Below are 20,828 nucleotides of genomic sequence, written 5' to 3'. Positions count from 1 at the left end.
AGCCGGGTCCTGGCTTCTCCTGACCCCTTCTTAGCCCCGCAAGGACTTCTCTGGCCGTGCTGTAAACCAAGCCTAGTGCCCCGCGTGGGGCAGGGTGGATGTGCGCCGTGAGACCCTGCCAAGCCGCTCCTGCGTCGCCTCCCCAGCGCCGCTGGTGATGCAGTGGGATGTATCGCGCATTGCTGGATGCCCGCAGTGAAAGCTGAAATCCTGGGAGCCCGAGGCTGCTGCCCCTGCAGGGCTGGAAACCAGAGGAGAACCGCCACCGGAGGGACAGCAGCCAGGCTCGGAAATCCTCGCGGGGCGAAGCAGGGACCAGGAGCCGCTTCGTCCTGGGGCTCCCCAGCTGGGGGGCAGCAGCCGCTGGGCTGCTCGGTGCAGGAACAGCCCCACAGGGTCCAGAGCTCAGGCTGCACGTGCAGGGCAGGACCAAGGCGTGGGGAACAGGCTGAGGAAAGGACCCCGCTGTCCGCCCCAGGACATGGCTTAGCGCCACTGCAGGGCCACCCGGGGACATCTGCCTCTTGTCCGTGCTCTGCCCATGGCCCCGCTCTCAGGACACCTCGCACCAAGCACCCAGGGAACCCCCTGGCCCAGCCAGTCCCCTTTTCTCCACCAAAGGCAACGACCTGCGTCGGCTCCAGTGGCAGAGCCGGGGCCTCGGGACAGCAGCACTGAGCCCTGGGAACCTGAGCAATGGGGCTTCAGAACAAATCCGAATAAAACGCTGGCATGCGGCTGTACAGCCAGCCTGGAACGGGAGCCCTCGCAGCAGCTGCAAAACCAAGCACGAGGGGTTGAAACCTGGGGGAAGCCGGAGAGCCCGGGACTGCTGTGGGAACCCGCAGCCCCCCAGTTCCCATCTCTGCCCCAGGGGAAGGGGCACGGGCAGGACCAGCCCCAAGCGCGCTGCCCAAGTGCCACCCCGCAGGGACAGCCCGCGGGGACAGCGTGTCCCCACAAGGACCAGCAGCGCACAGCTCAGTTCAGCGTGGGGAGCACCTTTCTGCAAGGCACACAGCTGGGAGACACGTGCGCCTGGCAGGGGGACACTCACATCCCTGCACACGCGTGTGGCAATGCTGCTGGCAGTCCCCAGGGGTGCTCCGTGCCCGTCGTCGCCTTCCATGCCTGGGAGGAGCCGTGGGGCCCACGTGTGGAGGTGCCCCCCCAGCTCATCCCCTGCCATCACCACGCGGCGGGGAGGCAGCGGCTGAGCGCACGCGGCTCCGCTTCTGCCATCAGGCTTTGTGCAGCCCCACTAATTACAACCCAATTAGCATCCCTGCAGCACATGCCCCGAGGTGACCCTGCGTGCCAGCACGAGGGCGTCCCTCCCAGCACGGCCCCAGCAGCAGGACTGGCCACGAGCAAACCACCAAACCTCTCCTGGTTTGGTGCACCAGGGCAGCTATAGGATGGGTCAGGGGACAGCGGGACACACCTGAGAGCCTCTGCCCACCTCCTCTGTGTCCCAGCACAGCGCAGGCGAGGTTGCATTGAGGCCCAAATCCCCTTGCCCCAAGACGCTCGTTGAAGTTGCACGTGGAGTGCGGGGCTCCAAGGCGGCCCCGGAGGCAGCAGGGACGCGCCGGGCGCAGGGTACAAAGTGGTGGTGTTTAATTACTCCACGTACAACAGCACGTTACGCAGCCATACGCCCCCTCCCCGAGAGAACTATACAGTTTGTGGAAGGATAAAAAGCAGGATCCTTCCCTTCCCGCGGCGTCCACGCAGCCCGAGCCCCTCGCCCGGCCCCGCAGGCTCCCGGGGGGACGCTCGCAGGCAGGGCACGGCCGGCACGCAGCGGTCGGGGCAGAGGCAGGCGCTGCGAGGCAGAGCTGCCTGAAGAGTCCTTGAGGTTCAAGTCCTACCAGATAAACACACAGAGACGAGGCCACGCTGGGGGGAAAGGAAAAACACCCCCCCCCCAAAAAAAAAAAAACTTAAGTAAAGGAACCCAAAGAGAACAGCGGTTGGGAGAGACGTCCCCGGCCCGCCTGCGCCCCACGCTGCCGGCTGCAGCTAGCGCTTGGAGAGCTCGTGCGACAGCCAGTCCAGCCCGTCGTAGAGGCCCGTGCCCTGCGTGGCACACGTTGCCTGCACGTACCACTGCAAAACAGAGGGAGAAGGAGAGGTGGCAGGCGGCGAGGCGGGGAACGGGCTCCCGGCCGCACGCCCCGCGGTTGCCCCGCGGCCCCCGAGGTCCCCGCGCACTTACGGTCCTGCTGCGCAGCGTCTGCAGGCCCAGCTTGTCGGTCAGCTCGCTCACCGCCATGGCGTTGGGCATGTCCTGCTTGTTGGCGAACACCAGCAGCACGGCGTCCCGCAGCTCGTCCTCCTGCAGCTGCGGTGAGGTGGGGACGGCTGAGCCGGGCACGGGGCCAGGAGGGCTCCGGCTCCTCGGCCCCCTCCCCGCGCCTCCCTCGTGCCCCCATCGCTGCCCGTTGGGCTCGGTGCCCTCCGAGCTTCCAGCCCTGAGTCCCTGCACCCTGTGGGCTCGATGGGAACCCTGCAGCGTGGAAAACCCCAGGGCTCCTGCAGCCTGGAGGCATCGGCGTCCCCGCAGCTGGGGCTCCCGAGCCCTGCGCCCACGCTGCGCTCGCACAGGACGGCCGTCAGCCCCGTGGCACGGCCCCAGGTGACAGAGGGCACTGCTCTCTTCCGAAATGAAGATTGCTGCTGCAAACGTGCTAGGGCCAGGGGAGCCGGCTGTCGGGGTCTTCCCAGCAAAAGCAGAGTAAAGATCTGCCTCAGACAGAACGGGGCTCTGCGGACGAGGGCGAGCAGCCGGGGGGCACCAGGCTGTCCTTCCACCCCGCTCCCAGGCTGCTGCGTGCTCACTCTGCGCCCTCTTCCCACCCCGAGGATGCTCTGCGCCCAGCGAGCCAAGGAGTGTGAAGTCCCTGCCACCCAAACCAGCTTTTGGACGTCGTTTCTGGCAGCTGCCTGCCCTCCCCGTGCACACCAGGCTTCACCGTGCCCCGCTCAGCGAGCCGGTGCTGGGTGCTGCCGTGGCACAACGGGTGCTGGCCATGGGCTCCAGCACCGGCGGTCTCAGTGCCTCAGCCGGCAAAGCCCTGGATAATTGTAACATAATCCAGCATTTTCCTGGCCATTTTCCCCTTTATAAGTGCTCCTGGTCCCTGTGGTTTGTCACCGCCATCTGACCCTCGAGCCCCATCCCCAGGGGGCACGCCCCGTGCCGGCAGCCCCGATTTGGGGAGAGCTCTCTTGGGGAGCTGGCATCCCCCCCCATGCCACTCACCATCTTCTGCAGCTCATCGGCGGACTCCTGCACCCTCTCCCGGTCGTTGCTGTCCACCACAAAGATGAGGCCCTGCAGGAGAGGCCGGGGTGCAGCAGGCAGCGGAGAGGACGGGGTACCCCCCAGCCCCCGGCCACGCGGAGGCAGAGCACCGTGGGGGTCAGTGCTGCCACATTTGCCCCACACCTGGTCCCCCCAGGGGCTCCTCCACCTCAGACCCTTCCTGCCCACGGGGAAGGCCCGCGTGGTCCCATCCCGACGACTGGCAGCACTGGGGCCGATGGGGTCCCGGTGCCGTGCCCACGGCCACGCCGGCTCCGCGTACCTGCGTGTTCTGGAAGTAGTGCCGCCACAGGGGCCGGATCTTGTCCTGCCCGCCCACGTCCCAGACCGTGAAGCAGATGTTCTTGTACTCCACCGTCTCCACGTTGAACCCTGCAGAGGTGGGGGGCACCATGGGGAGGAGAGCAAGGGGCACGGCCACGCTCCCCCAGGGAGCACCTCCACCCGCAGCCTGCGCTGGTGCCACGGGCTGGCTGTCTCGGAGAGGCACCCACGAAGGCTCTGCCCTCAGCCGAGCACCCCCACTCCCTAAAGCATCACCCAGCACGTTCACCTGGGCCCTGCTGGCTGCCCAGCACCAGCACCACGAAACTGCCCCAGCCATTTCCTGGGAGCCTCCCCTGAAAAATCTCTGCAGCGCAGCGCAGCGGATGCTCACCCTCCCAAATCACGGACGGCCGGGGCTGGGGGCACCCCTGGAGACCCCCCAGTGCCGCCCCCGCTGCAGCCCGAGCCGTTAGCCCAGCACCACGTCTAGGTGGCTGTTGAAGACCTCCGAGGAGGAGACCCCACAACCTCCCTGCGGCAGGGCCCCGGCACAGAAGTGCTGCCTGGGGGCCAGGGGGAGCCTGCTGGCCCCAGTTTGTGCCCGGTGCTTCTGGTCCTGGCACTGGGCACCGCGAAGAGCCTGGCTCCCCCCCAAAAGGGATTCCTGCACACTGACGAGACGCCCCCGAGCCGCCTCTTCCAGGCTGAGCCGTCCCAGCTCTCCTCACGTGGGAGATGCCCCAGCCCCTCATCGCTCTGTGACCCCTCACTGGGCTCACCCCCCCGTCCTCCTTGTCCTGGGGAGCCCAGCACCAGACCCAGCACCCAGAGGTGTCTCACCGGAGCCGGGCAGAGGGCAGGGGCACCTCTCCGGACCCGCTGGCCATGCAGCCAGGGGTGCCGGTGCCTTCTCAGCCACGAGGGCAGTTCTGGTGCGCACCAGCCCGGGGGCAATGCTGCGGGTGGCGGCATCGGGCACCTAGCCCAAGGCTTTGCCCGGGAGCTGGCGGGACACCATGTCTCCTGCCATGGTGACACCGACCAGAAGGCAGCATGCCAGCGTGGCAAATTCAGCCCCAGTGCTGCGGGTTGGGCAGGGACGGGCCACTGGGAGGCCTGTGGTGGTGACCACAGGTGGCACATTGGGGTGAGAGCCAGGTCCCCCACCCGCACAGCCTGTGGGGGATACCGGGAAGGCAGCGGCGGAGCACCGGGGTGGCCGGCAGCACGTCCCGCTCCTTGCCACCCTGGGGACATGGGGTGACGGTGCCCGGTGGAGCCCTGCCCGGTGCCGGGTGCTCACCGATGGTGGGGATGGTGGTGACGATCTCGCCCAGCTTCAGCTTGTAGAGGATGGTGGTCTTGCCGGCAGCGTCCAGCCCCACTGCAACGGAGAGGGGGCATCACCGGCACCGGTACCGGCACTGCTCCCTGCCCCATCCCATCCCATCCCCATCACATCCCCATCCCGTCCCCATCCTGCCCCCATTCCCATCGCATCCCATCCCCATCCTGTCCCCATCCTGCTGCCATCCCATCGCCATTTCACCCCCATCCTATCCCCATCCCGTCCTTGTCCCCACCCCATCCCATCCCAACCCCATCCTCATCCCCACCCCATCCCATCCCGTCCCCGTCCCAATCCCAATCCCAATCCCATCCCATCCCACCACCATCCCATCCCATCCCCATCCCAATCCCATCCCATCCCCACCCCCATCCCACCCCATCCTGTCCCTGTCCCAATCCCAATCCCAATCCCACCCCATCCCCTCCCCATCCCTATCCTTGTCCCCATCCCATCCCCATCCCGTCCCTATCCCGTTGCCATCCCCATCCCACCCCATCCCCTCCCCATCCCCAATCCCGATCCCAATCCCACCCCCTCCCCTCCCCATCCCCGGCCCCGCGCCGCCGCCCCCGCGGCCCGGCCCCGCGCTCACCCATCAGGATCCGCATCTGCTTCTTGCCGAAGATGCGGGAGAAGATGGCGGACACCGTGAGGCCCATGGCGGCGGCGGGGACGGACGGGCCGGGCCGGGCCGGGCCGGGTCGGGTGGGGGCGGCCGCGCTGCGACCCCGCTGCCGGAGCTCCGCCGCGCCACAGGCCCCGCCCCCGCGCTCCAAGCCCCGCCCCTCGTCGCAGGCCACGCCCACGCGCCGCGGGCCACGCCCACCACCTACTCCCGCGCCCCCTGCGCCGGTACCCTTGGGCCCCGCCCCCTCACACCACAGGCCGCGCCCCCTCAGATGCTAGCCCCGCCCCCCGCTGCGTTAGCCCCGCCCCCCGCACGGCCGCTCGCTGCCGACTCCTCATCGGCACCCGGCGCGGAGGCCGCGGGGGCGGGGTGGCGCATGCGCGCTGAACCCCCCTTTCCGCCGCGCCGTCCCGCACGGCTCCAGCAGCGCGTGCGCAGCGTGAAGCCCGGCCCGGCCGTCCAACCCCGCGCATGCGCGGTGAGCGCCGGTGGTTGGGAGGGGGGCGTCCTGCGCGTGCGCGGTGGGCAGCGGCCCCGCGGCCCGGGGGTGAGGTGAGGGGGGGGACGAGAGGGGACCGGGGCCTGCGAGGGGACCGGGGGGGGGGGGGGAGGCCTCACGGCGGCCGCAGCTCCCTCACGGGGAGCCGGGCGCTGAGCTCTGCCCCCTGGGGACAGCGGCAGGGCCCGAGGGGACGGCGTGGGGCTGGGCCGGGGGGGGTGTGAGGGGAGGGTTCTGCGCCCTGAGGGGGTCGGGGGCTGGGACGGGCCCCCCGGGGGCTGGGCACGGCACCAGGCCTGTCAGGGGTCAAGGAGGGCCGTCGGGCACAGGGTCTGGGTTTGGGGGGGGGTCTCTGGGGTCCTGGGGGCTGGGCTCGGGGAGCCCCGAGGGCCCCTTCCAGCCCGGGGCGTTGTGTGAGCCCGGCTGAGAAGCCTGAGGCGCCGAGGCTGTAGCACGGCTGCCCTGAGCTCCCCGGCAGAGCACCGAGACCTGCAGCCCCCGGGGCCTTCGGGCCCTTTGCGTAGGGTTCAGTGCGTGGGGAAAGTGCGCTGCAGTCACTCGCTGTGCTGGTCTGGGGGCCGTGGGCACGATGGTCGTGACCGGCCACGTGCTGCCGCTGGTCACAAACGTGCCTGTGCCGTTCGTTCAGCCTTTGTGCCGTGTTTTTCCTTTCAGATCGCACGAGGAGTCATGGAGAAGTTTGGCATGAACTTCGGAGGCGGCCCAAGTAAAAAAGATCTTCTGGAGACCATCGAGTCACAGAAGAAGCAGCTCCTTAATTACCAGGCGCGGCTGAAGGATGTCGTGATAGCCTACAAGAGCCTGATCAATGAGAAGGAAGCCTTGGAAGCCAGCTTAAAAGTATTGTCCGCGTCTCACGAGGCAGATATTGGCTTGAGCAGCGCTCAGCCCGCGTCCGTGGCTAGCTCCAGCTCTTCCTTTGCCGATTCTGCCGATGACAAGAGCTCGGTTCACAGCGAAGACAGCGTGGGGACGGCTACCAGCGCAGACACAGCCGCCAGTTTGGCCAGCACCAAGGGTGAGCAAGGGACTGAGGATGAGAAGCCCGCAGCGGCAGCCCCCTCTCTTAAATCAGAGGAGACAAACGGTTCGGAGAGCGGCGTCAGCACGAGCAGCGGGGATGTTCCCCCTGCTGCTGCCGAGGCTGACAAAAGAGTGCTCCAGCTGAAGACCCAGCTGGCCACCCTGACCAGCGCGCTGTCAACAGTGACGCAGGAGAAGTCCCGCATGGAAGCCTCGTACCAGGCGGACAAGAAGAAGATGAAGCAGGACCTGGATGATGCCATTAAGAAGGCAGAGGACGAGACCGACAGGCTGGAGACGGAGCTGAGGTCCGTCCAGGAGCAGCTCGCCGAGACCAAAGCCCGTCTGATCACGCAGCAGCACGACCGGGCCCAGGAGCAGAGCGACCACGCCGTCATGCTGCGGGAGCTGCAGAAGCTGCTGCAGAGCGAGCGGGCTCTGCGCCAGGACGCGGAGCTGAAGCTGGAGGAGACGAGGGAGGCGCTGGCCGGGAGGGTGAGCGTGGCCGACCGAGCGGAGGGGTACGAGCTGCAGATCAGGCAGCTGAGCCAGGAGGTGGAAGACCTGAAGAGAGAGCTGCAGGCCGTTCAGGAAGAGAGGAAGAAGCCAGACCCCCGGGTCCAGGATCTGCAGGAGGAGATGGCCAGCCTGAAGAACCACTTCCAGTCGCAGCTGCTGCAGGAGATGCGGAAGGTAATTCCTGCGGGCCCTGGAGCAGCTCGCTCTGGGCGGTGTAGCGGCAGCACCGGGAGCAGGGTCTGAGGCTGGAGGAGCTCAAATTCCCCTCCCCTGCCCCATCCTGCAAAGTCCAGGAGGTTGGTAGCAGGAGAACATCATTGCTTGCTTTGACGGGATGATGTTGCCTGAGGAAAATGCGAGCTGTTGGTGACTCGGTGCGCGAGTCGGGTGGTGGCCGCCGGGTGTGGTTACGCCGTGCCTGTCCTCGGCAGCCTCGTTCGGCTCTGGTGTGGCCGGGCTGGGAGGAGAGACCTTTGCTCTGGCCTGCTGTGACAACGAGCACGGTCTCGTCTCTGTAAAGTACTTCAGTGCAATGCAAGGCACCCTTACAGTAGCTCACAGAGGGAAATAACTTCTAACTAACCCTCCCTAAATGGGGAGGATTAGGCAGAAAGCCAGGGGAATCGGCGTTCCCCTCGTTTGTGCTGCAGCACGGCTGATGAGGGATTTGTGTGGGCTTCACGGCTTCTCTGACAAAGCCTGTCGGACCGCAGGGGTGCGGACGGGGCCGCGTGGAAGGCGCTGTGCGGCTGGTGGCATCGCCCACCTGCACGGGTGGGACCCACGCGGAGCAGTTTGGCCCAGGGGCTCCCCGGACCTGCGCCGTTGAAGGCCCGGGTGGAGCTTGGAGAGCTCAAGGGAAGGACGAGAGGCAAGTACAGGGAGCGCTGCGTTTGGCACAGGGCGCAGCATTTAGGTGAATTGCACTGGGATATATCCAAGCTTAGGGCACGTGCGCGTTTTAGAAAATCCTGTAGCAGATTGCGGCATGAGCCTGCTGCTTCCCGCCCCCCGCACACCTACCGCAGCGCGGATCGTGCTGCTAACAGCAGTTCTGCAGAGCAGGGAGCAGAACCAAGTTTTTTGTTTTATTATTTTATTTTGTCCTGGAATCCCCGTTTTAAAGACAGGCGTGGCGGGGTGGGGGCTCACGGAGGGGGTTAGGGGACGGGCTGGCCCCGCGCTTGCTTGGAGGTCGGCAGGGCAGCGCCAAGCCCCTGTGTAACTGCAGCCCTCGTGCCCGGAGCGCTGAGATAACCTGCCCCTGCCGTGTCTCTTTGCTCTCAGACCGCGCAGGCCGAGGAGCAGCTCCGGCAGCACGCCCAGATGGAGGAGCAGCGAGTGGCCGACCTGGAGGGCCGGGTCTCCGAGGTGTCGGGGCTGCTCGGCACGTACGAGAAAGCCAAGCAGAAGGACCAGCTGGTCATTCAGAAGCTGAAGGACCGCATCGTGCAGTTGGACCAGGAGAACAAAACCCTGGCCGTCGCCGCTTCCAGCCGCTCCCCGCTGGACGTCAGCGTAGAGGAAGCCAACCTGGATGTGAACGTTCTCAAGGACAAGATGGAGAAGCTGAAGAAGCTCCTGCAGGCGGCGGCGAAGAAGAGCCAGCCCGCTCTGGACATCGAGAAGCTGTGCGAGCTGGAGCCGCCGAAGGGCACCGAGGCTGCGGATGGCGAGAAGGCCACTGCTCTGTACTACCAGCAGGAGCTGAAGCAGCTGAAGGAAGAGTTTGAAAGGTACAAGATGAGGGCACAGGTGGTTCTCAAGAACAAGTCCCTCAAAGACGTCAATCTGGCTAAAGAACTGGAGGAAGCTCAAGAACAGCTGGCGGACCTGAAGGAGAAGTACGTCGTGCTCCAGCTGTCCGCGGAGGAAACGGAGAAGCAGCACCAGCTGGACATGGAGGCCAAGAAGCAGGAGCTGTCCCACCTGCAGCAGCTTCACAAGCAGGAGCTGGAGCGCTGCCAGCTGGACTACAGGGAACGGGCGCTGAAGCTGGAGGAGGAGATGCACAAGCAGCGGGACCGGGCGCTGGCGGTGCTGGCAGAAAAGGACCAAGAGTTGGAGCAGCTGAGATCCATCACCTTGCCTTACGCCGGGCTTCAGGGATCCAAAACCTACGGGGCGTCGGGCGCCGACGTTGCCAGCGATGACACACCAGCCAACGATGCCTCAGAGAGCCTCCCCCAGGCTCTTCACCTCTCTGCCAACAGCGAGCCCACCTTCTTCTTGTACGCGGAGCAGCTGGCTCGCAAGGAGGTGGAAATCGTAGCGCTGAGGAAGCAGAAGCACAAGCTGGAAATGGAAGTTCACCGGCTCCAGGAGAAAGTCCTGGTTGAGGAGGAGAAGCACCGGGAAGAGGTGTCGGCGCTTCAGGACGAAATCCAGAAGAACTTCAGAGATAAGAGCAGGGAGGGGGCCAACCTGGAATACCTCAAGAACATCGTCTACAGGTTTTTGACACTGCCGGATTCTCTCGGTCGCCAGCAGACTCTAACTGCCATACTGACTATTCTGCATTTCAGCCCAGAAGAGAAGCAAACTATCAGCAAACAGTCAGCTTACAGCAGCTGGTGGCCCTCTGGGAAGAGATGAGGCGGTCGTTGTTATCCCTAACCGCTCTTGCCCAGTAACACGTTTCTGGTTCTTGGTTAAGACCGCCTCGCTGCGGGGCAGCCTCTTTCCAGCAGCGCGAGGGAGCAGGGAGCTTTCAGCAGGGACCTGGGCTTAGCTAGTGCTGCTAGCACTGGTTTAAACGAAGTGTGCCAACTGCTCTGGTGGCGTCGCAGTGCTCTCTGCTGTAAGGATTTGCTCTGAGTTGGAATTTGACTAAAAAAAAAAAAAAAAAAGATACCGATGCTTTTTTTTTTTTTTTTTTAACAAAAAAAATCTCTACTTGTCAGGCGTAGGGCGAGGAGCTCTATCAGGGTGGAACTTGCTTGTATCTTGAAACGCTGTGCAGGCTCGTGACTCAAATTTAAAAAGGAGGAAAAAAAAGCACTTAACGTGGTGCTAAAATCACATAAGACGAGCTGAAAGCCTGCAGGAAGAAGGATGGGTCTTAATTACCAGCATCATCCGAATGCAGAAAACCTTGAGCAGTTTCTTAAAAACGTCTCATGCCCTAGCACCAGATTCGTACCAGTGGCTGCAGCAGCCCCTCGTAGCACTGGGGACCACCAGAGGACACGGTGTGTTAAGGTGTCCTCTCGTTTCTGACCAGGAGTCCTCTCCGTGCTGTTCCCTGTGTTCCCCAGGAAGGGCTTTCTAAGGACACCTCGTGACTGTGCGGGAGCACGCGGGGTGCGAGGCGGAAGGTGCTGGGTGCCGGTGCTGTTAGAGCAGGGAGCTCAGCCTGCTGACCCTGCCTGCGATGGGAACCAAGCAAGAGGCTGAAATAGGCAACGTGACCCTTCAGCAGCCATCTTCTGAACGCGTGGGAGTTCCGCGGAGCTGCTGGTGCTCCGCAGTTCAGTTTGGGAGCGAGGCGTTGCTCCTGTCGGGATCGGAGAAGCGAGAGGAAGCGAGGGGCAGAAGGCGGCAGCTCTGGGAGCGCTGCGCGTGGCCTCAGCAGTGAGGCTGTGCTTTGCTGCGTGGGTGGGGGCCCGGCCCGCTGCTGCACGGCCCTGGAGGTTCTCGCGTAACTTCCCTGTGAATCGGTGAGCTTGCCAGGGAGGAAGCCAAAGCGTTTTGAAACGCCTCCGGGCTTGGTACGCCGCTGTAAGGCCGGGGCTGGCGTTCCTGCTCTTTGCGGCTCTGCTCAGGAGCTGCCGGCTCCCGGCTGCGCAGACCTGAGCTGCGAGCCCTGACTCGGGGCGGGGGGGGGTTGGTGTCCGTGGCGCGCCTTTTGCAGCTGGCTGCAAGGCTGAAGCCAGCTCTGAGCTCTGAATATTGGTGGACGGCGCGAGAAGGGTCAGCGAGCACTGGCATCGGGGAGCTGCGCCGTGCGGCTGTGACTGTGCCGGGGGGGGGACTGGCACCTCTCGCCCCCCCGCAGCTAGCTGGCTCTGTGCAAACGCCTGCCGTGGTGGGAAGCTGCTCGTCCTTGCCTTGTTGGAGCTCTGCGGGCAGGTGCCTGGGGAGCTGGCAGGCTGGAGGAGAGGCGCCGGGGCTGGACGCTCCGTCCTGCAGAGCTCGCGTTTCCCCCGCTGAAGGGCTGGGACGGGGGGGGGGGGTCACGTCAGCCCCTCCGCCTTCCCTGCTGGGATGGTGGTTGGGAGCAGAGGGAGCAGGCACCTTCCTCCAGGGGCAGGCTCGGTTCCCGGGGCTCTGCCCACCCTGAGGGGGGCTCGGCGGAGCCCCTGGGTGCCGCATCCGCTAGAGGGCACCCCCCGGCCACCCAGGGCCCTGGGATGGGGTTGGGGCTCCGAAAAGTCAGACCCAAACCAAGTCCAGGTGACATTTCGGCTGGAGCTGGCTCCTGGGCTGCCCCAGGGGGCCACAGCCTCTGACCGCAGCTCTCGTGGGGCTTGTGTGTGGAGGGGATTGCTGTGCAAAGCACCACTGCCGCAGCGAGCCGCTCCTGAAGCCCGGGGCGCGGTGCCTGGGCTTTGGGTAAGGGAGGCGATGCAGGGTCAGGAGGGAAAAACGAGCGTGCCAGGTATCGCGTCGGCAGTGCCGCCCGCTGGCGCTAAGTCACCTGCAGCGGGAAGGAGCGTCGCCGCCTCCGCGAGGCTGGAGGAGCTGCGCTGGCTGGGAGGAAGCCCGTCAGGAAGCGTTTGTGCTGGGGTTTAATCGGTCAGAGCTGGGGAGGGACGTTCTGCTTTCGGAGACGTGGGGTGGTGCCCGCGGCCTGGGAGCAGAGGACTCCGGGTGGGCTCTCACCGCAGCTCCGAGAGCTTTCTCGCCTGCGGAGGCAAAAGCACACAGGAGGTTTTGTCGTCGTGCGTTTGCTTTGTTTTAATGAGAACTTGGGTGCTGAAGCACAGCTCCCCCGGCCCGGAGTACAGGGAACGTTTGCAGTCGCGGGCGTTAAGCCTTGTCTACCAGTCCCCAGGCTGCTCGCGAGTCCTGGCGCTGAGCTGGCACCAGGTGGAAGTGGAAGCGCTAGCACCTCGCAGCTCCTCTGCAGGGGGAGTCAGAGCCTGGAGGGCCTCGCAGTTCACGGCCACGGGGTGTGCAGAGAGCTTTAGCAGCTCACCGGGACGGAGCCCTTCTTCCCTTCAGAGCCGTGCCGGCAGTCCTTGCCTCGGCAGCCAAGTTCCCGGAGCCTGCCCCACAACTCCTGCCTCGCCGCAGGGAAGGGCAGCGCGCCGGCTCGCGAGGAGCGAAGCTCTGCGGGCGCCTCCCTGCCAACACAACCCCCGGTGCTAATTTCTCCACAAAAATTCCTCAGGGAAAACTGCCCCAGGCAGAATCCGCAGCTGCTGGAGGCCTTGGAAGGGGGCAACAAAGCCAAGCGGGGAACGGCTCCTGATGTTGGAAGGTACCTTCGTGCAGGGAACGGACTGAGCGCGCCGGCAGGGGACGTCAGCCACTTGGGCCCCCCGGGGTCCACGTGCTGCTCCGGTGGGGGCGGTGGGATTGAAATCGGAGAGCTTGCTCCGGGGGTGTTCGGTCTTAGGCTTTGAAGCAGCTGTCAGTGGCGCAGTTGTTGGCTCTGCTGAGAGGTGTCCCTTCTCTCGTCCCCCTTTGGTGAGCTGGAGTCAAGCGGTGCCTCTAGAACTGCAGGGCTTCTCAAACCTCGTCCTGTGGGAGCGGGACCGCGACGGCTCTGCCCGTCGCTGTCGTCTCGGTGCAGCTCTCGCTGCGCGGTCCCTTCCTCTGTTCCCCCATAGCCCCTCTCCTTCCCTCAGACCTTCCTGTACACCCTTCCCTCTTTCCTCTCTGTTCAGCCAATGCCCTCCCAAATAAACCTAAAATCTATGTATTTGAAGCGTGACTTTGCGTGCTGTTTGGTGACCTGGGGTCTAGGGGGTGAGCTGGGTGGGGGCTGGCTGCCCGCACATCGCCGCACCCCAGCCTCCCCCAGCACGCTGCCACTGCGGGCACTGGGCACTGCGGGGCTCAGCCGGGCCGCGGAGCTGCTGAGCCGGCACCGAGGCGCTGGGTGCACCCGCGGGCTCTGCAGCCCGGCTGCGCGCGCTCGCTCTTGCACACGCCGTGCTTGAACAGACAGAAGCGACGTGCTTCAGCTTGTCGGCCCGAGCTGATCTTACTGCGGGCTCCCGAGAGATCGCAGCGTCTCTGGAGGCGCACGGGCGGCGCTGCGGGAGGCTCTGAGCCCCCTGCGTTGCGTTCGGGGCCGCGCTGGACTTAGCCTGCGATGGACGGCGGCTGCAATCAAGCCTAAGCAAAGGGAGCGGAGAAGGCCGGGCTTTCTGGGTGTCGGTGATCCTGGTCCGCACGCTTCCGTGAGACGCATTTAAAGGCCTGGAGTTCATTGCTAGGACCTGCTGGGCCCGGGAGGAACGGGGCAGCGCTTGGCTGGGGGTGGTGGGGGCAGCTTATTGGAAAGCCGCTGCCCTTGATTTCCTGGGTCCCTGCAAGTGCAGGGATGCAGCCTTCCTGCGCCTCCAGTCCCGTCTCTGGGGCTGTGCGTGGACAGGGAGGAGTTTGCTCTGTGCGCCCCGTACCTGAACGTCCCTTGTCACGGGGGTCACCACTCCCGACGCGGTGGCAGCCCGCAGGGTGCCTGTCGCGCTTTGCTCGTCTCTCCCCACCTCCAGCAGCCGTTTTGCTGCGCTCAGCAGTGCCTGTCCTGCACGGGTGGGCTTCCCCTGCCAGAGCTTCCTGCTGCGAGCCGCACGTGGGGCTGCGCTGGGGCCGCATCCTGCGCTGGGGCCGCATCCTGCGCTGAGTGGCTGCGCTGAGCCTGCCCGTCTCCCCGTCTCCCCTCACCCCCGGTGCTTGCGGAGCAAAGGGGCACGCCTCCAGGGCACGCTGGCACCACCTGGCAGCCAGGCTGCGGGCTCACCTTGCACAGGGATGCCGTGCCTCAGTTTCCCCTCCTCCTCCTAGAAGTCATCCTGCGCCTGTAGCAGCAGCTGCGGGGACGCGGCACCCCCTTGTTCGCAGCGGCGGCCGAGCTGCGGGGACGCGCGGGGACAGAAAGGGGCCCTGCTCACGCCTGCGCCCGCGGGAGCCGCGTCTCCTGCTCCGTTCCTGCTCCAGGTGCGCGAGGGGAGGCGCGAAGGCTCTGCCGCACGCCCGCCTGGGCTCCGCGAGGGGCCGGTCCCCTCCCTGCTCGCAGGGCTTGCACGCAGCAGCCTGCACGTCGGCGGGGAAGTGCCCGCCGCCCCGGCTGGGCAGGTTCCTCCGGCCGCGCCGCGCAGCCAGAGCCGCGACCAGGTCCCACGGCCCGGCGGAGGAGCGAGCCCAGGCGGCTGCGGGAGCGGCTCTGCTGCCAGCGCCACCCCCTCGGCTCCCAGCCTGTCCCCAGGCTGTGCCCGGTGGCAGAGAGGAGACCAGGGGACCTGGCTCCGAGCTGCCCGGCCATGGCCGACGAAGAGGAGCGTCCGTCAGCGCTCTCAGACAACCAGGTAAAGGCGTGCGGAAAGCTGCTGCCGAGCGCTGCAGCCCCTGCTCAGCCCTCGCGCACCTCCCTGCCCGGGGCCTTTCCTCGCACCAAAGATCTGGGCGGGTGGGAGATGCGTTGTGGGGCTCTGCAAAAGGGCGCTGGCAGCTCGGGTTCCCCTGCAGCAAGAGGGCCAAGCCCGCGTGGCCGAGGCTGGGCAGGTTTGCGCTCGCCGGAGCCGGCGTTTCCCGGAGCAGCCGCCGCCGCTCGGCTCCTCGCCGTGACTCACGCCGTCGTCGTGCCGGTTCCTCCGCGGCAGCCCCACGCCGCGCTGCCTGGGAGCCGCTCTCGGCAGCACGGCCCCGAGCGGGACGCGGCTCCGCGGCGCTCCCCAGCCCTGGGCGAGGGAAACCGGGCGCCGCCGCGTCGCATCGCGCTCCGCCGGCTGCGGGGTTTGTCCCTCGTGGGGCTGGCGGGGCACCAGCAATGGGCCGGCAATGACCGAGGGGCTCCAGCCCCCGGGCGCGGCCGTGAGCCACGGCGTGGGGAAGTTGCTGGTTTTGCCTCACTCCTGTCCGCTCCCCAGTGATGCCGGTACCAGGCGGGGATGCCCGTGGGAGCGAGTTCGGCCGTGCCTGGGGCTCTGCGTCCTCCTGCGCCTGGCCCCGGGCTCCTCTCGCTCTGTCCTCTCGCAGGTGTTTGTGCTGACGTGCATCTACGTGCCGGCCCTGCTGCTCAGGTGGGTGCTGACCCCCCGGCCCCTGTGGACATCGCCGGTGGGGGCAGCGTGCAGCGGCCCTGCCCTCGCACAGCCGCTTGTCCTGCCCGCACACGGTCCCTTAGGGTGGGTTTGGGGGACGGCACCGTGCTCAGGCACCTTCAGCTGCTTCGGTCCCTGCACAAAAAGCTTCTGGCAATGGGAGGGAGGGAGGGTGCCTGGGTGGGGGACGCAGAGCACCCACACGTGGCCGCTCCGCGGGGACATTCACCACCAGCCCTGTCTCTTCCAGCCTCGTGGGCAGTGCGTCAGTCCTCGCTGTCACCTCCCGGCGGAGGCGGTGCTGCCACATCCAGGTGTGTGCTGCGGGCCCCGGGGACGTGTTTTGGTCCTGGCTAAGCCAAAGCAGAGCTGGGCCAGCACCGCTGCTGCGGGGCTTCAGGCACAGTGGGGTCAGAGGTGCGGGACACCAGCACCGCAGCGGGCAGGAGCCGCTCCCAGCTCTGCTCCCAGCACAGCCCAGGGAGAGGCTGCGGCTGGCCAGGGCGGTGCTGCCAGCCAGAGCTAACGCTGTGTCCTGGCTCCCAGCTTCGCCCCCTGTTCCTGCTGGCCCTGGCAGATTTCCTGGCTGCCGCCGTGCTGCTGAGCACGGCCACCATCCAGCTGCTGCCAGCCCCGCTCTTCATCCCGGCGTACGCTGCCTGCCCCTACGGACTGATGCTGGCCACGGTGAGTGGGGCAGCTCGCACCATGACCTGGGCTAATGGGACCTGTGCACCTCCTCCCGTACTGCTGGGAAAAAACAAGACCATCTGTGGGCTGGAGCATCCCTGGGGAAGTCCCGTGTGGGGAGGTATTTCTCCTGCCAAGAGCTGTCTCCTCTTCCCCCTTGTCAGGCCTGAGCCACCACGACTGCTTCCTTGGGGAAGCACGCGCGGCAGCCCCAGGGAGATCAGCACTGCAGCCCCCGCCACATCCCTCTCGTCATCCCCGTGCCCTTCCTCCAGCCTGGGGCGGCAAACCCAACACGGCCGTGCCTGTGCCCTGGGGCAGGGCAGAGCGTGGCTCTCCCTGGTGCTCGCCCCTTCGTGCCCAAGCTCTGCGCACGCCCACAGAGCCGCTGGCGCCTCTCTGCCCTGCCTGGTGCAGGAGCCCACCACGGGCAGCAGCACTCCCCTCCTGCCCCAGCCTCGTCCTGCTGGCCACGGGGTTATCGCCTCTTGGGTACACATGGGGACAGGGACCGGGAGGGGCTCAGCGCCTTGGGGGCAGCTCTGCTCCTCGTGCAGCCCTGCAGAGGGGACAGCAGGCGTCGCCACGCAGAGCAAGAGGAGGGATGGGGGCCGGTGCCTTTGGGGCACTGGGCTAAGCAGGAGCCTGTTTTCCCTCTCCTCTCTCAGACCTTCTATGCAGTCTCATTCCTGATGGTTGTAGTCTACGCGTACGAAGCCTACCGTGCGATCCACGGCTGGAGAGCGTGGCACATGGCAGCTCTGCAGGTCAGTGTCCCCCAGATGTGGCACAGCCGGGCATCGCTCTCCCCGTGCACGGCTGCTCCAGCCCCACGATGGCCTGGGAAGCAGCGTGGGCAGCCATGGGCAGCCCCTTTCCCTGGGATGTTGCTGGCATCCCCCGCACCCTGCAGTCCTGCCCGGTCCCAGCAGAGCAGGGCTGGAGCCTCGAGCTGCTGTGGGACCGGCGGGGCCGGGTCACGGCGGTTTCCTCCTTGCAGGAGAGGAGTGGGTGCCTGGAGAGCGCGTGGCAGGGTCTGCCCTACATCCTGGCCTGGTAGGTGCCAGCCACCGGCCCCATCCCTGCGGCACAGATCCTGCCCTGCCCTGGGTGCCGGATGGCACAGCACGCCTTCACCTCCGCCTCTCCCTGCAAAGGCTGCTGCCGGCGCTGACGCTGCTGGGACAGCTGATCGCCCGCGGCACCTCCCTGACCGACATCGCTCCAAAACCCATCCAGCCCGTCGTGCCGTCCAACCGCTCCAACGAGACCTACAGCCTGTACTGCTCCAGGTGCAGCACCAGCCTGGCTGCCCGGCCCCGAGAAGGGGCCAGGAGCAGGCACCACGCGCCTTCCCAGCCGGGTTGGGCGCGCCACAGCCCCATGCTGCACAAGCTCCCCCCAGGGCAAACCTCAGGGTGGTGAAGGGTTTGGGGGTGGGAGACGGAATCAAAAAGTGCCACGGGGACGATGCGGTGGCATCAGGGGCCCACCACCCGCACCCTCTGCCGTTTCAGCTGCCTGCTCCTCATTCGCCGTTCCCAGGATATCTGCTACGAGGTGAGCGCTGCTGGTCCCGTCCCGTCCCCACCTGCAAGGCGGGCTAGAAGGATGGTTGGGAAGGCAGCGGGCTCGTTGTGTGGGAAAATGCTGGTGGAGGGATGGGGACGGAGCTGTCCCCACTCAAGCAGAGGCAGAGGCGCAGCTCCCGGCTCCAGCACTGCCCCTGTGCCGAGGGGCTTGCAGCGCACGGGGCTGGCCCATGGCCCCACTGGTTTCCTGTTGCCTCTCAGTACGTAGGTAGGAAGGACGTGGGCCTGGAGGGGAAAATCATCTTCTTCCTGTACCTGCTGCTGGTGTTCAGCTGCTGCACGGTAAGCCACGGGGTGAATGCGGGGCCCCTGCATCCTGTGCACCCCGGCTGACGCTGCTGCCCCGCGCCCAGCTCCTGTACCGCAGGGTGAAGCTCTGGTGCCGCAGGAACGCCGCCGCTCCCTTGCTGGCCCTGGAGAAGGACGGCTTCGCAGGCAGGAGCATCCGCAGTGTCAGCAGAGTCTCACACTACTTCCAGCTGGTTTTCCTGCTCTGCTGGGCGCCAGGCGAGTCGGGGGGGTTTGGGCAGCCCCCAGAACTGGCAGGCAAAAGCCACCGCAGTGCCTGCCCCAGCCCCCCCGGTCCTGGGCTGAGGCAGCACCCAGGGCCAGGAGAAGAAGTTGGGACTGAATAAGAGCACACAGCTCGAGGGTGTCTGCAAGGGTCTATGGCTAGATAAACCCCACATGAGGACCCCCCCCCCCCCAAAGCACAGCATTAAGTCAGCCAGGCAGCTGGCATAGCCCACCCTGGCCTTTCTGGCAGCGTTTCTGAGCTGGAGGCTGGATGGCGTTTCTTGGCCCTGTTCTTTATAAATGCCTCATCCCTTTCTGGGCCCGTTTCTACTTCCAGTCTTACAGAAACCTGAGGCAATGAGGCCCAGGCAGCGTGTCGGGAAGGACTTTGTTTTACACGTAGGTGCTTGTCCTGCATAGACCCCCTGTGACATGGGCAACAGGCTGTGGTAAAGGACGAGCATTGCCACTTGGCAAGGGAAGCTTATGATGGGGGGGGGACCAACACCATTTTTTGTTTCCCACCCGCAGCCTTCCTCCTCACCATCCTCTCCTTCACCAGCGTCAAACCTGCCTCGGTCTTTGTCCTCTATGTTGCTACAGTAAGTAAAGAGCCCTTCCCTGGGCCGTGCACTGGGACGTTTGTCCCTGTTGGCGGTGTAAGTGGAGGGGATGCGGGGCCCCGATGGGACAGCGCAGCCGGGAGCTGCTGCAGGGGAGTGGGAGCGCGCCGGCCCCTGGCCACAGTGATGCCCCCCTGGGGCAGGGTGAGCTCCATGGGTGCTGCCACCCCCCCGGTGCCACCGGGACAGAATCAGGGCAAAGGCCCCGGCTCGCTGGTGGCTGCCCCAGGCCCAGCTCAGCTTTGGGCACCTCAGCCATGCAAGGACGCGCCGTGGCCATGGGGCTGCCTCTGGTCTCCCCCTGTTTTGCTGGGCGATGTCTGGGTCCTCAGCTCCTGCCAGGTGCTTTGGTTCATGTGGCCGCACCACGAGGAGGGCCACCTCCTCCCACACATCGCCCTGCGTGCGGCTGAGCCTGGCTCCCCCCCGTCCTGTCCTCCCTCGCAGGCCCTGACCACGTCCCTGCAGGGCTTCCTGCACAGCCTGGCCTACGGGTGGCTGAGACGAAACTTCCGCTGGGAGGCGGTGGGCCAGCGGCCCTCCCTGCAGCACCACAGGGGCCTCCAGGGCTTCTACGACGAGTCCCTGGGGGCCATCCCCTAGGCCGCCACCCTGGGTCCCGCTGCGCCGAAGCCTCAGCACGATTTGCACATCCCCAGCGGCTCCCCGCAGCGGGGCAGGATCTCGTGGACTCGGCCCTCCGTGCCTGGAGAGGTTCGTGCAGTGAGCCACCGGCATGGGACAGGGTCCCCTGGGCAGGTTTCCGACCGCGGTGGTAGCTGCAGCAGCGCTGCTGTGGTGGGATGTCTGCCCATAGACCCCCGCTGCCGGAGGCGGCTGCAGCACGCAGACATCGAACCCAGGCGCAGTCGCTGCACGAGAGCACGACCGCGGCTTCCTGCGCGCTTCAGATGAAAACCCCCAGGCACGGCGCTGCGCCGGGGCCACGTCGCCGCAGCCATTTCCTCCGCCTGCGCTGCTTCCCCCGTCCCAAGGCAGCACCGAGCTGCTCCTGGCACTCTCACAGCCCCGGTGCAGAGCCAAATGCTCCGAGCAGCAAGGGCTCAGCACCACGGCACAGCCCCACGCCCCAGCGCAGAAGGTCTCTGGAAGGAGGATGCCGCGGCTGCGCTCCACTGCTGACTCCAGCCGTTTGCAGCCGGAGGGCTCGTGGGGTGATGAAGCACCCAGGTGCCGGGGGGGAGGCTGGCAGCGTGCAGGTGATTTGGCAGTCCCCAGCCCTTCCACCAACTGCGACTAAACCAAGGAAGGTGGCGGGTCTTTCTTCTGTCTGTTTTGTCTGGTCTTGTTTCAGTGTTACTTTCTGCCAGCAAGCAGTCCCAAGTCCTCCGCAGGGCTCGAGAGAAGGTGCTTACAAATAAACGTGTTACAGCTGAGGGGCTCCTGGGCTTTCCTGCTGCTAGACAAGCAACTAAAGCAGGCAGAGCCGGGCAGCTCGTGCCTCCTTGCTGCCCACAGGGAAGGCTCTTGGCCAAGGTCACGTCAGCAGTGATGGAGGAGCCACAGCTGGGGGCAGGTTCCAACCCCAAAG

At 66.0% G+C, this 20,828-nt stretch overlaps 3 protein-coding genes across 8 annotated transcripts; 2 read left to right on the top strand and 1 right to left on the bottom strand.

The window, feature by feature from the left end:
* Positions 1-1,598: 1,598 nt before the first annotated feature.
* On the bottom strand, positions 1,599-5,724 carry ARF5 (ADP ribosylation factor 5). Of its 2 annotated transcripts, XM_040545173.1 has the most exons (7): positions 5,542-5,724; positions 4,902-4,982; positions 3,594-3,703; positions 3,269-3,340; positions 2,222-2,347; positions 2,111-2,112; positions 1,599-1,870 (listed from the first exon to the last, which is right to left on the bottom strand). In XM_040545173.1, the coding sequence occupies exons 1-7, from the start codon at positions 5,606-5,608 to the stop codon at positions 1,864-1,866; spliced, it is 465 nt and encodes a 154-aa protein (XP_040401107.1). In that variant the 5' UTR covers positions 5,609-5,724; the 3' UTR covers positions 1,599-1,863. The 2 variants fall into 2 exon arrangements, with proteins under 2 accessions (XP_040401107.1, XP_040401097.1); XM_040545163.1 differs by having other exon boundaries at positions 1,599-2,112.
* Positions 5,725-5,919: 195 nt separating this feature from the next.
* On the top strand, positions 5,920-10,512 carry GCC1 (GRIP and coiled-coil domain containing 1). Of its 3 annotated transcripts, none has more exons than XM_040545090.1 (3): positions 5,920-6,055; positions 6,752-7,813; positions 8,927-10,512. In XM_040545090.1, exons 1-3 carry the CDS (start codon positions 5,954-5,956, stop codon positions 10,232-10,234), a joined length of 2,472 nt encoding a protein of 823 aa, XP_040401024.1. In that variant the 5' UTR covers positions 5,920-5,953; the 3' UTR covers positions 10,235-10,512. The 3 variants fall into 3 exon arrangements, with proteins under 3 accessions (XP_040401024.1, XP_040401035.1, XP_040401046.1); XM_040545101.1 differs by having other exon boundaries at positions 6,023-6,129; XM_040545112.1 differs by lacking the exon at positions 5,920-6,055 and adding an exon at positions 6,057-6,124.
* A 2,010-nt stretch (positions 10,513-12,522) lies between these two features.
* On the top strand, positions 12,523-20,670 carry LOC121064012. 3 transcript variants are annotated; one of them, XM_040545128.1, is made up of 12 exons: positions 12,523-15,120; positions 15,791-15,834; positions 16,106-16,169; positions 16,402-16,542; positions 17,214-17,312; positions 17,546-17,601; positions 17,703-17,837; positions 18,063-18,105; positions 18,339-18,419; positions 18,526-18,644; positions 19,185-19,255; positions 19,724-20,670. In XM_040545128.1, exons 1-12 carry the CDS (start codon positions 15,076-15,078, stop codon positions 20,053-20,055), a joined length of 1,230 nt encoding a protein of 409 aa, XP_040401062.1. In that variant the 5' UTR covers positions 12,523-15,075; the 3' UTR covers positions 20,056-20,670. The 3 variants fall into 3 exon arrangements, with proteins under 3 accessions (XP_040401062.1, XP_040401073.1, XP_040401084.1); XM_040545139.1 differs by having other exon boundaries at positions 18,491-18,644; XM_040545150.1 differs by lacking the exons at positions 12,523-15,120; positions 15,791-15,834; positions 16,106-16,169; positions 16,402-16,542 and adding an exon at positions 16,742-17,037.
* The last annotated feature ends 158 nt before the right edge of the window (positions 20,671-20,828 follow it).

Source organism: Cygnus olor, chromosome 1 (genome assembly GCF_009769625.2).
Source record: "Cygnus olor isolate bCygOlo1 chromosome 1, bCygOlo1.pri.v2, whole genome shotgun sequence".
NCBI classification, from domain to species: Eukaryota; Metazoa; Chordata; class Aves; order Anseriformes; family Anatidae; genus Cygnus; species Cygnus olor.
Note: the sequence above shows the minus strand (reverse complement) of the source record. Positions and strands in the feature narration are given on the sequence as shown.

What these genes read in the sequence shown, in the direction of transcription:
- GCC1 (XM_040545090.1), top strand. Translation starts at nt 5,954, where the DNA reads ATGCGCGCTGAACCCCCCTTTCCGCCGCGCCGTCCCGCACGGCTCCAG. An exon ending in TCCAACCCCGCGCATGCGCG is followed by an intron (nt 6,056 to 6,751) that starts GTGAGCGCCGGT and finishes TTTTCCTTTCAG; the next exon opens with ATCGCACGAGGAGTCATGGA. An exon ending in TGCTGCAGGAGATGCGGAAG is followed by an intron (nt 7,814 to 8,926) that starts GTAATTCCTGCG and finishes CTTTGCTCTCAG; the next exon opens with ACCGCGCAGGCCGAGGAGCA.
- ARF5 (XM_040545163.1), bottom strand. Translation starts at nt 5,608, where the DNA reads ATGGGCCTCACGGTGTCCGCCATCTTCTCCCGCATCTTCGGCAAGAAG. An exon ending in GCAGATGCGGATCCTGATGG is followed by an intron (nt 4,983 to 5,541) that starts GTGAGCGCGGGG and finishes TCTCCGTTGCAG; the next exon opens with TGGGGCTGGACGCTGCCGGC. An exon ending in ACTACTTCCAGAACACGCAG is followed by an intron (nt 3,341 to 3,593) that starts GTACGCGGAGCC and finishes CCTCTCCTGCAG; the next exon opens with GGCCTCATCTTTGTGGTGGA.
- LOC121064012 (XM_040545128.1), top strand. Translation starts at nt 15,076, where the DNA reads ATGGCCGACGAAGAGGAGCGTCCGTCAGCGCTCTCAGACAACCAG. An exon ending in GGCGGTGCTGCCACATCCAG is followed by an intron (nt 16,170 to 16,401) that starts GTGTGTGCTGCG and finishes CCTGGCTCCCAG; the next exon opens with CTTCGCCCCCTGTTCCTGCT. An exon ending in CCCAGGATATCTGCTACGAG is followed by an intron (nt 18,106 to 18,338) that starts GTGAGCGCTGCT and finishes GTTGCCTCTCAG; the next exon opens with TACGTAGGTAGGAAGGACGT.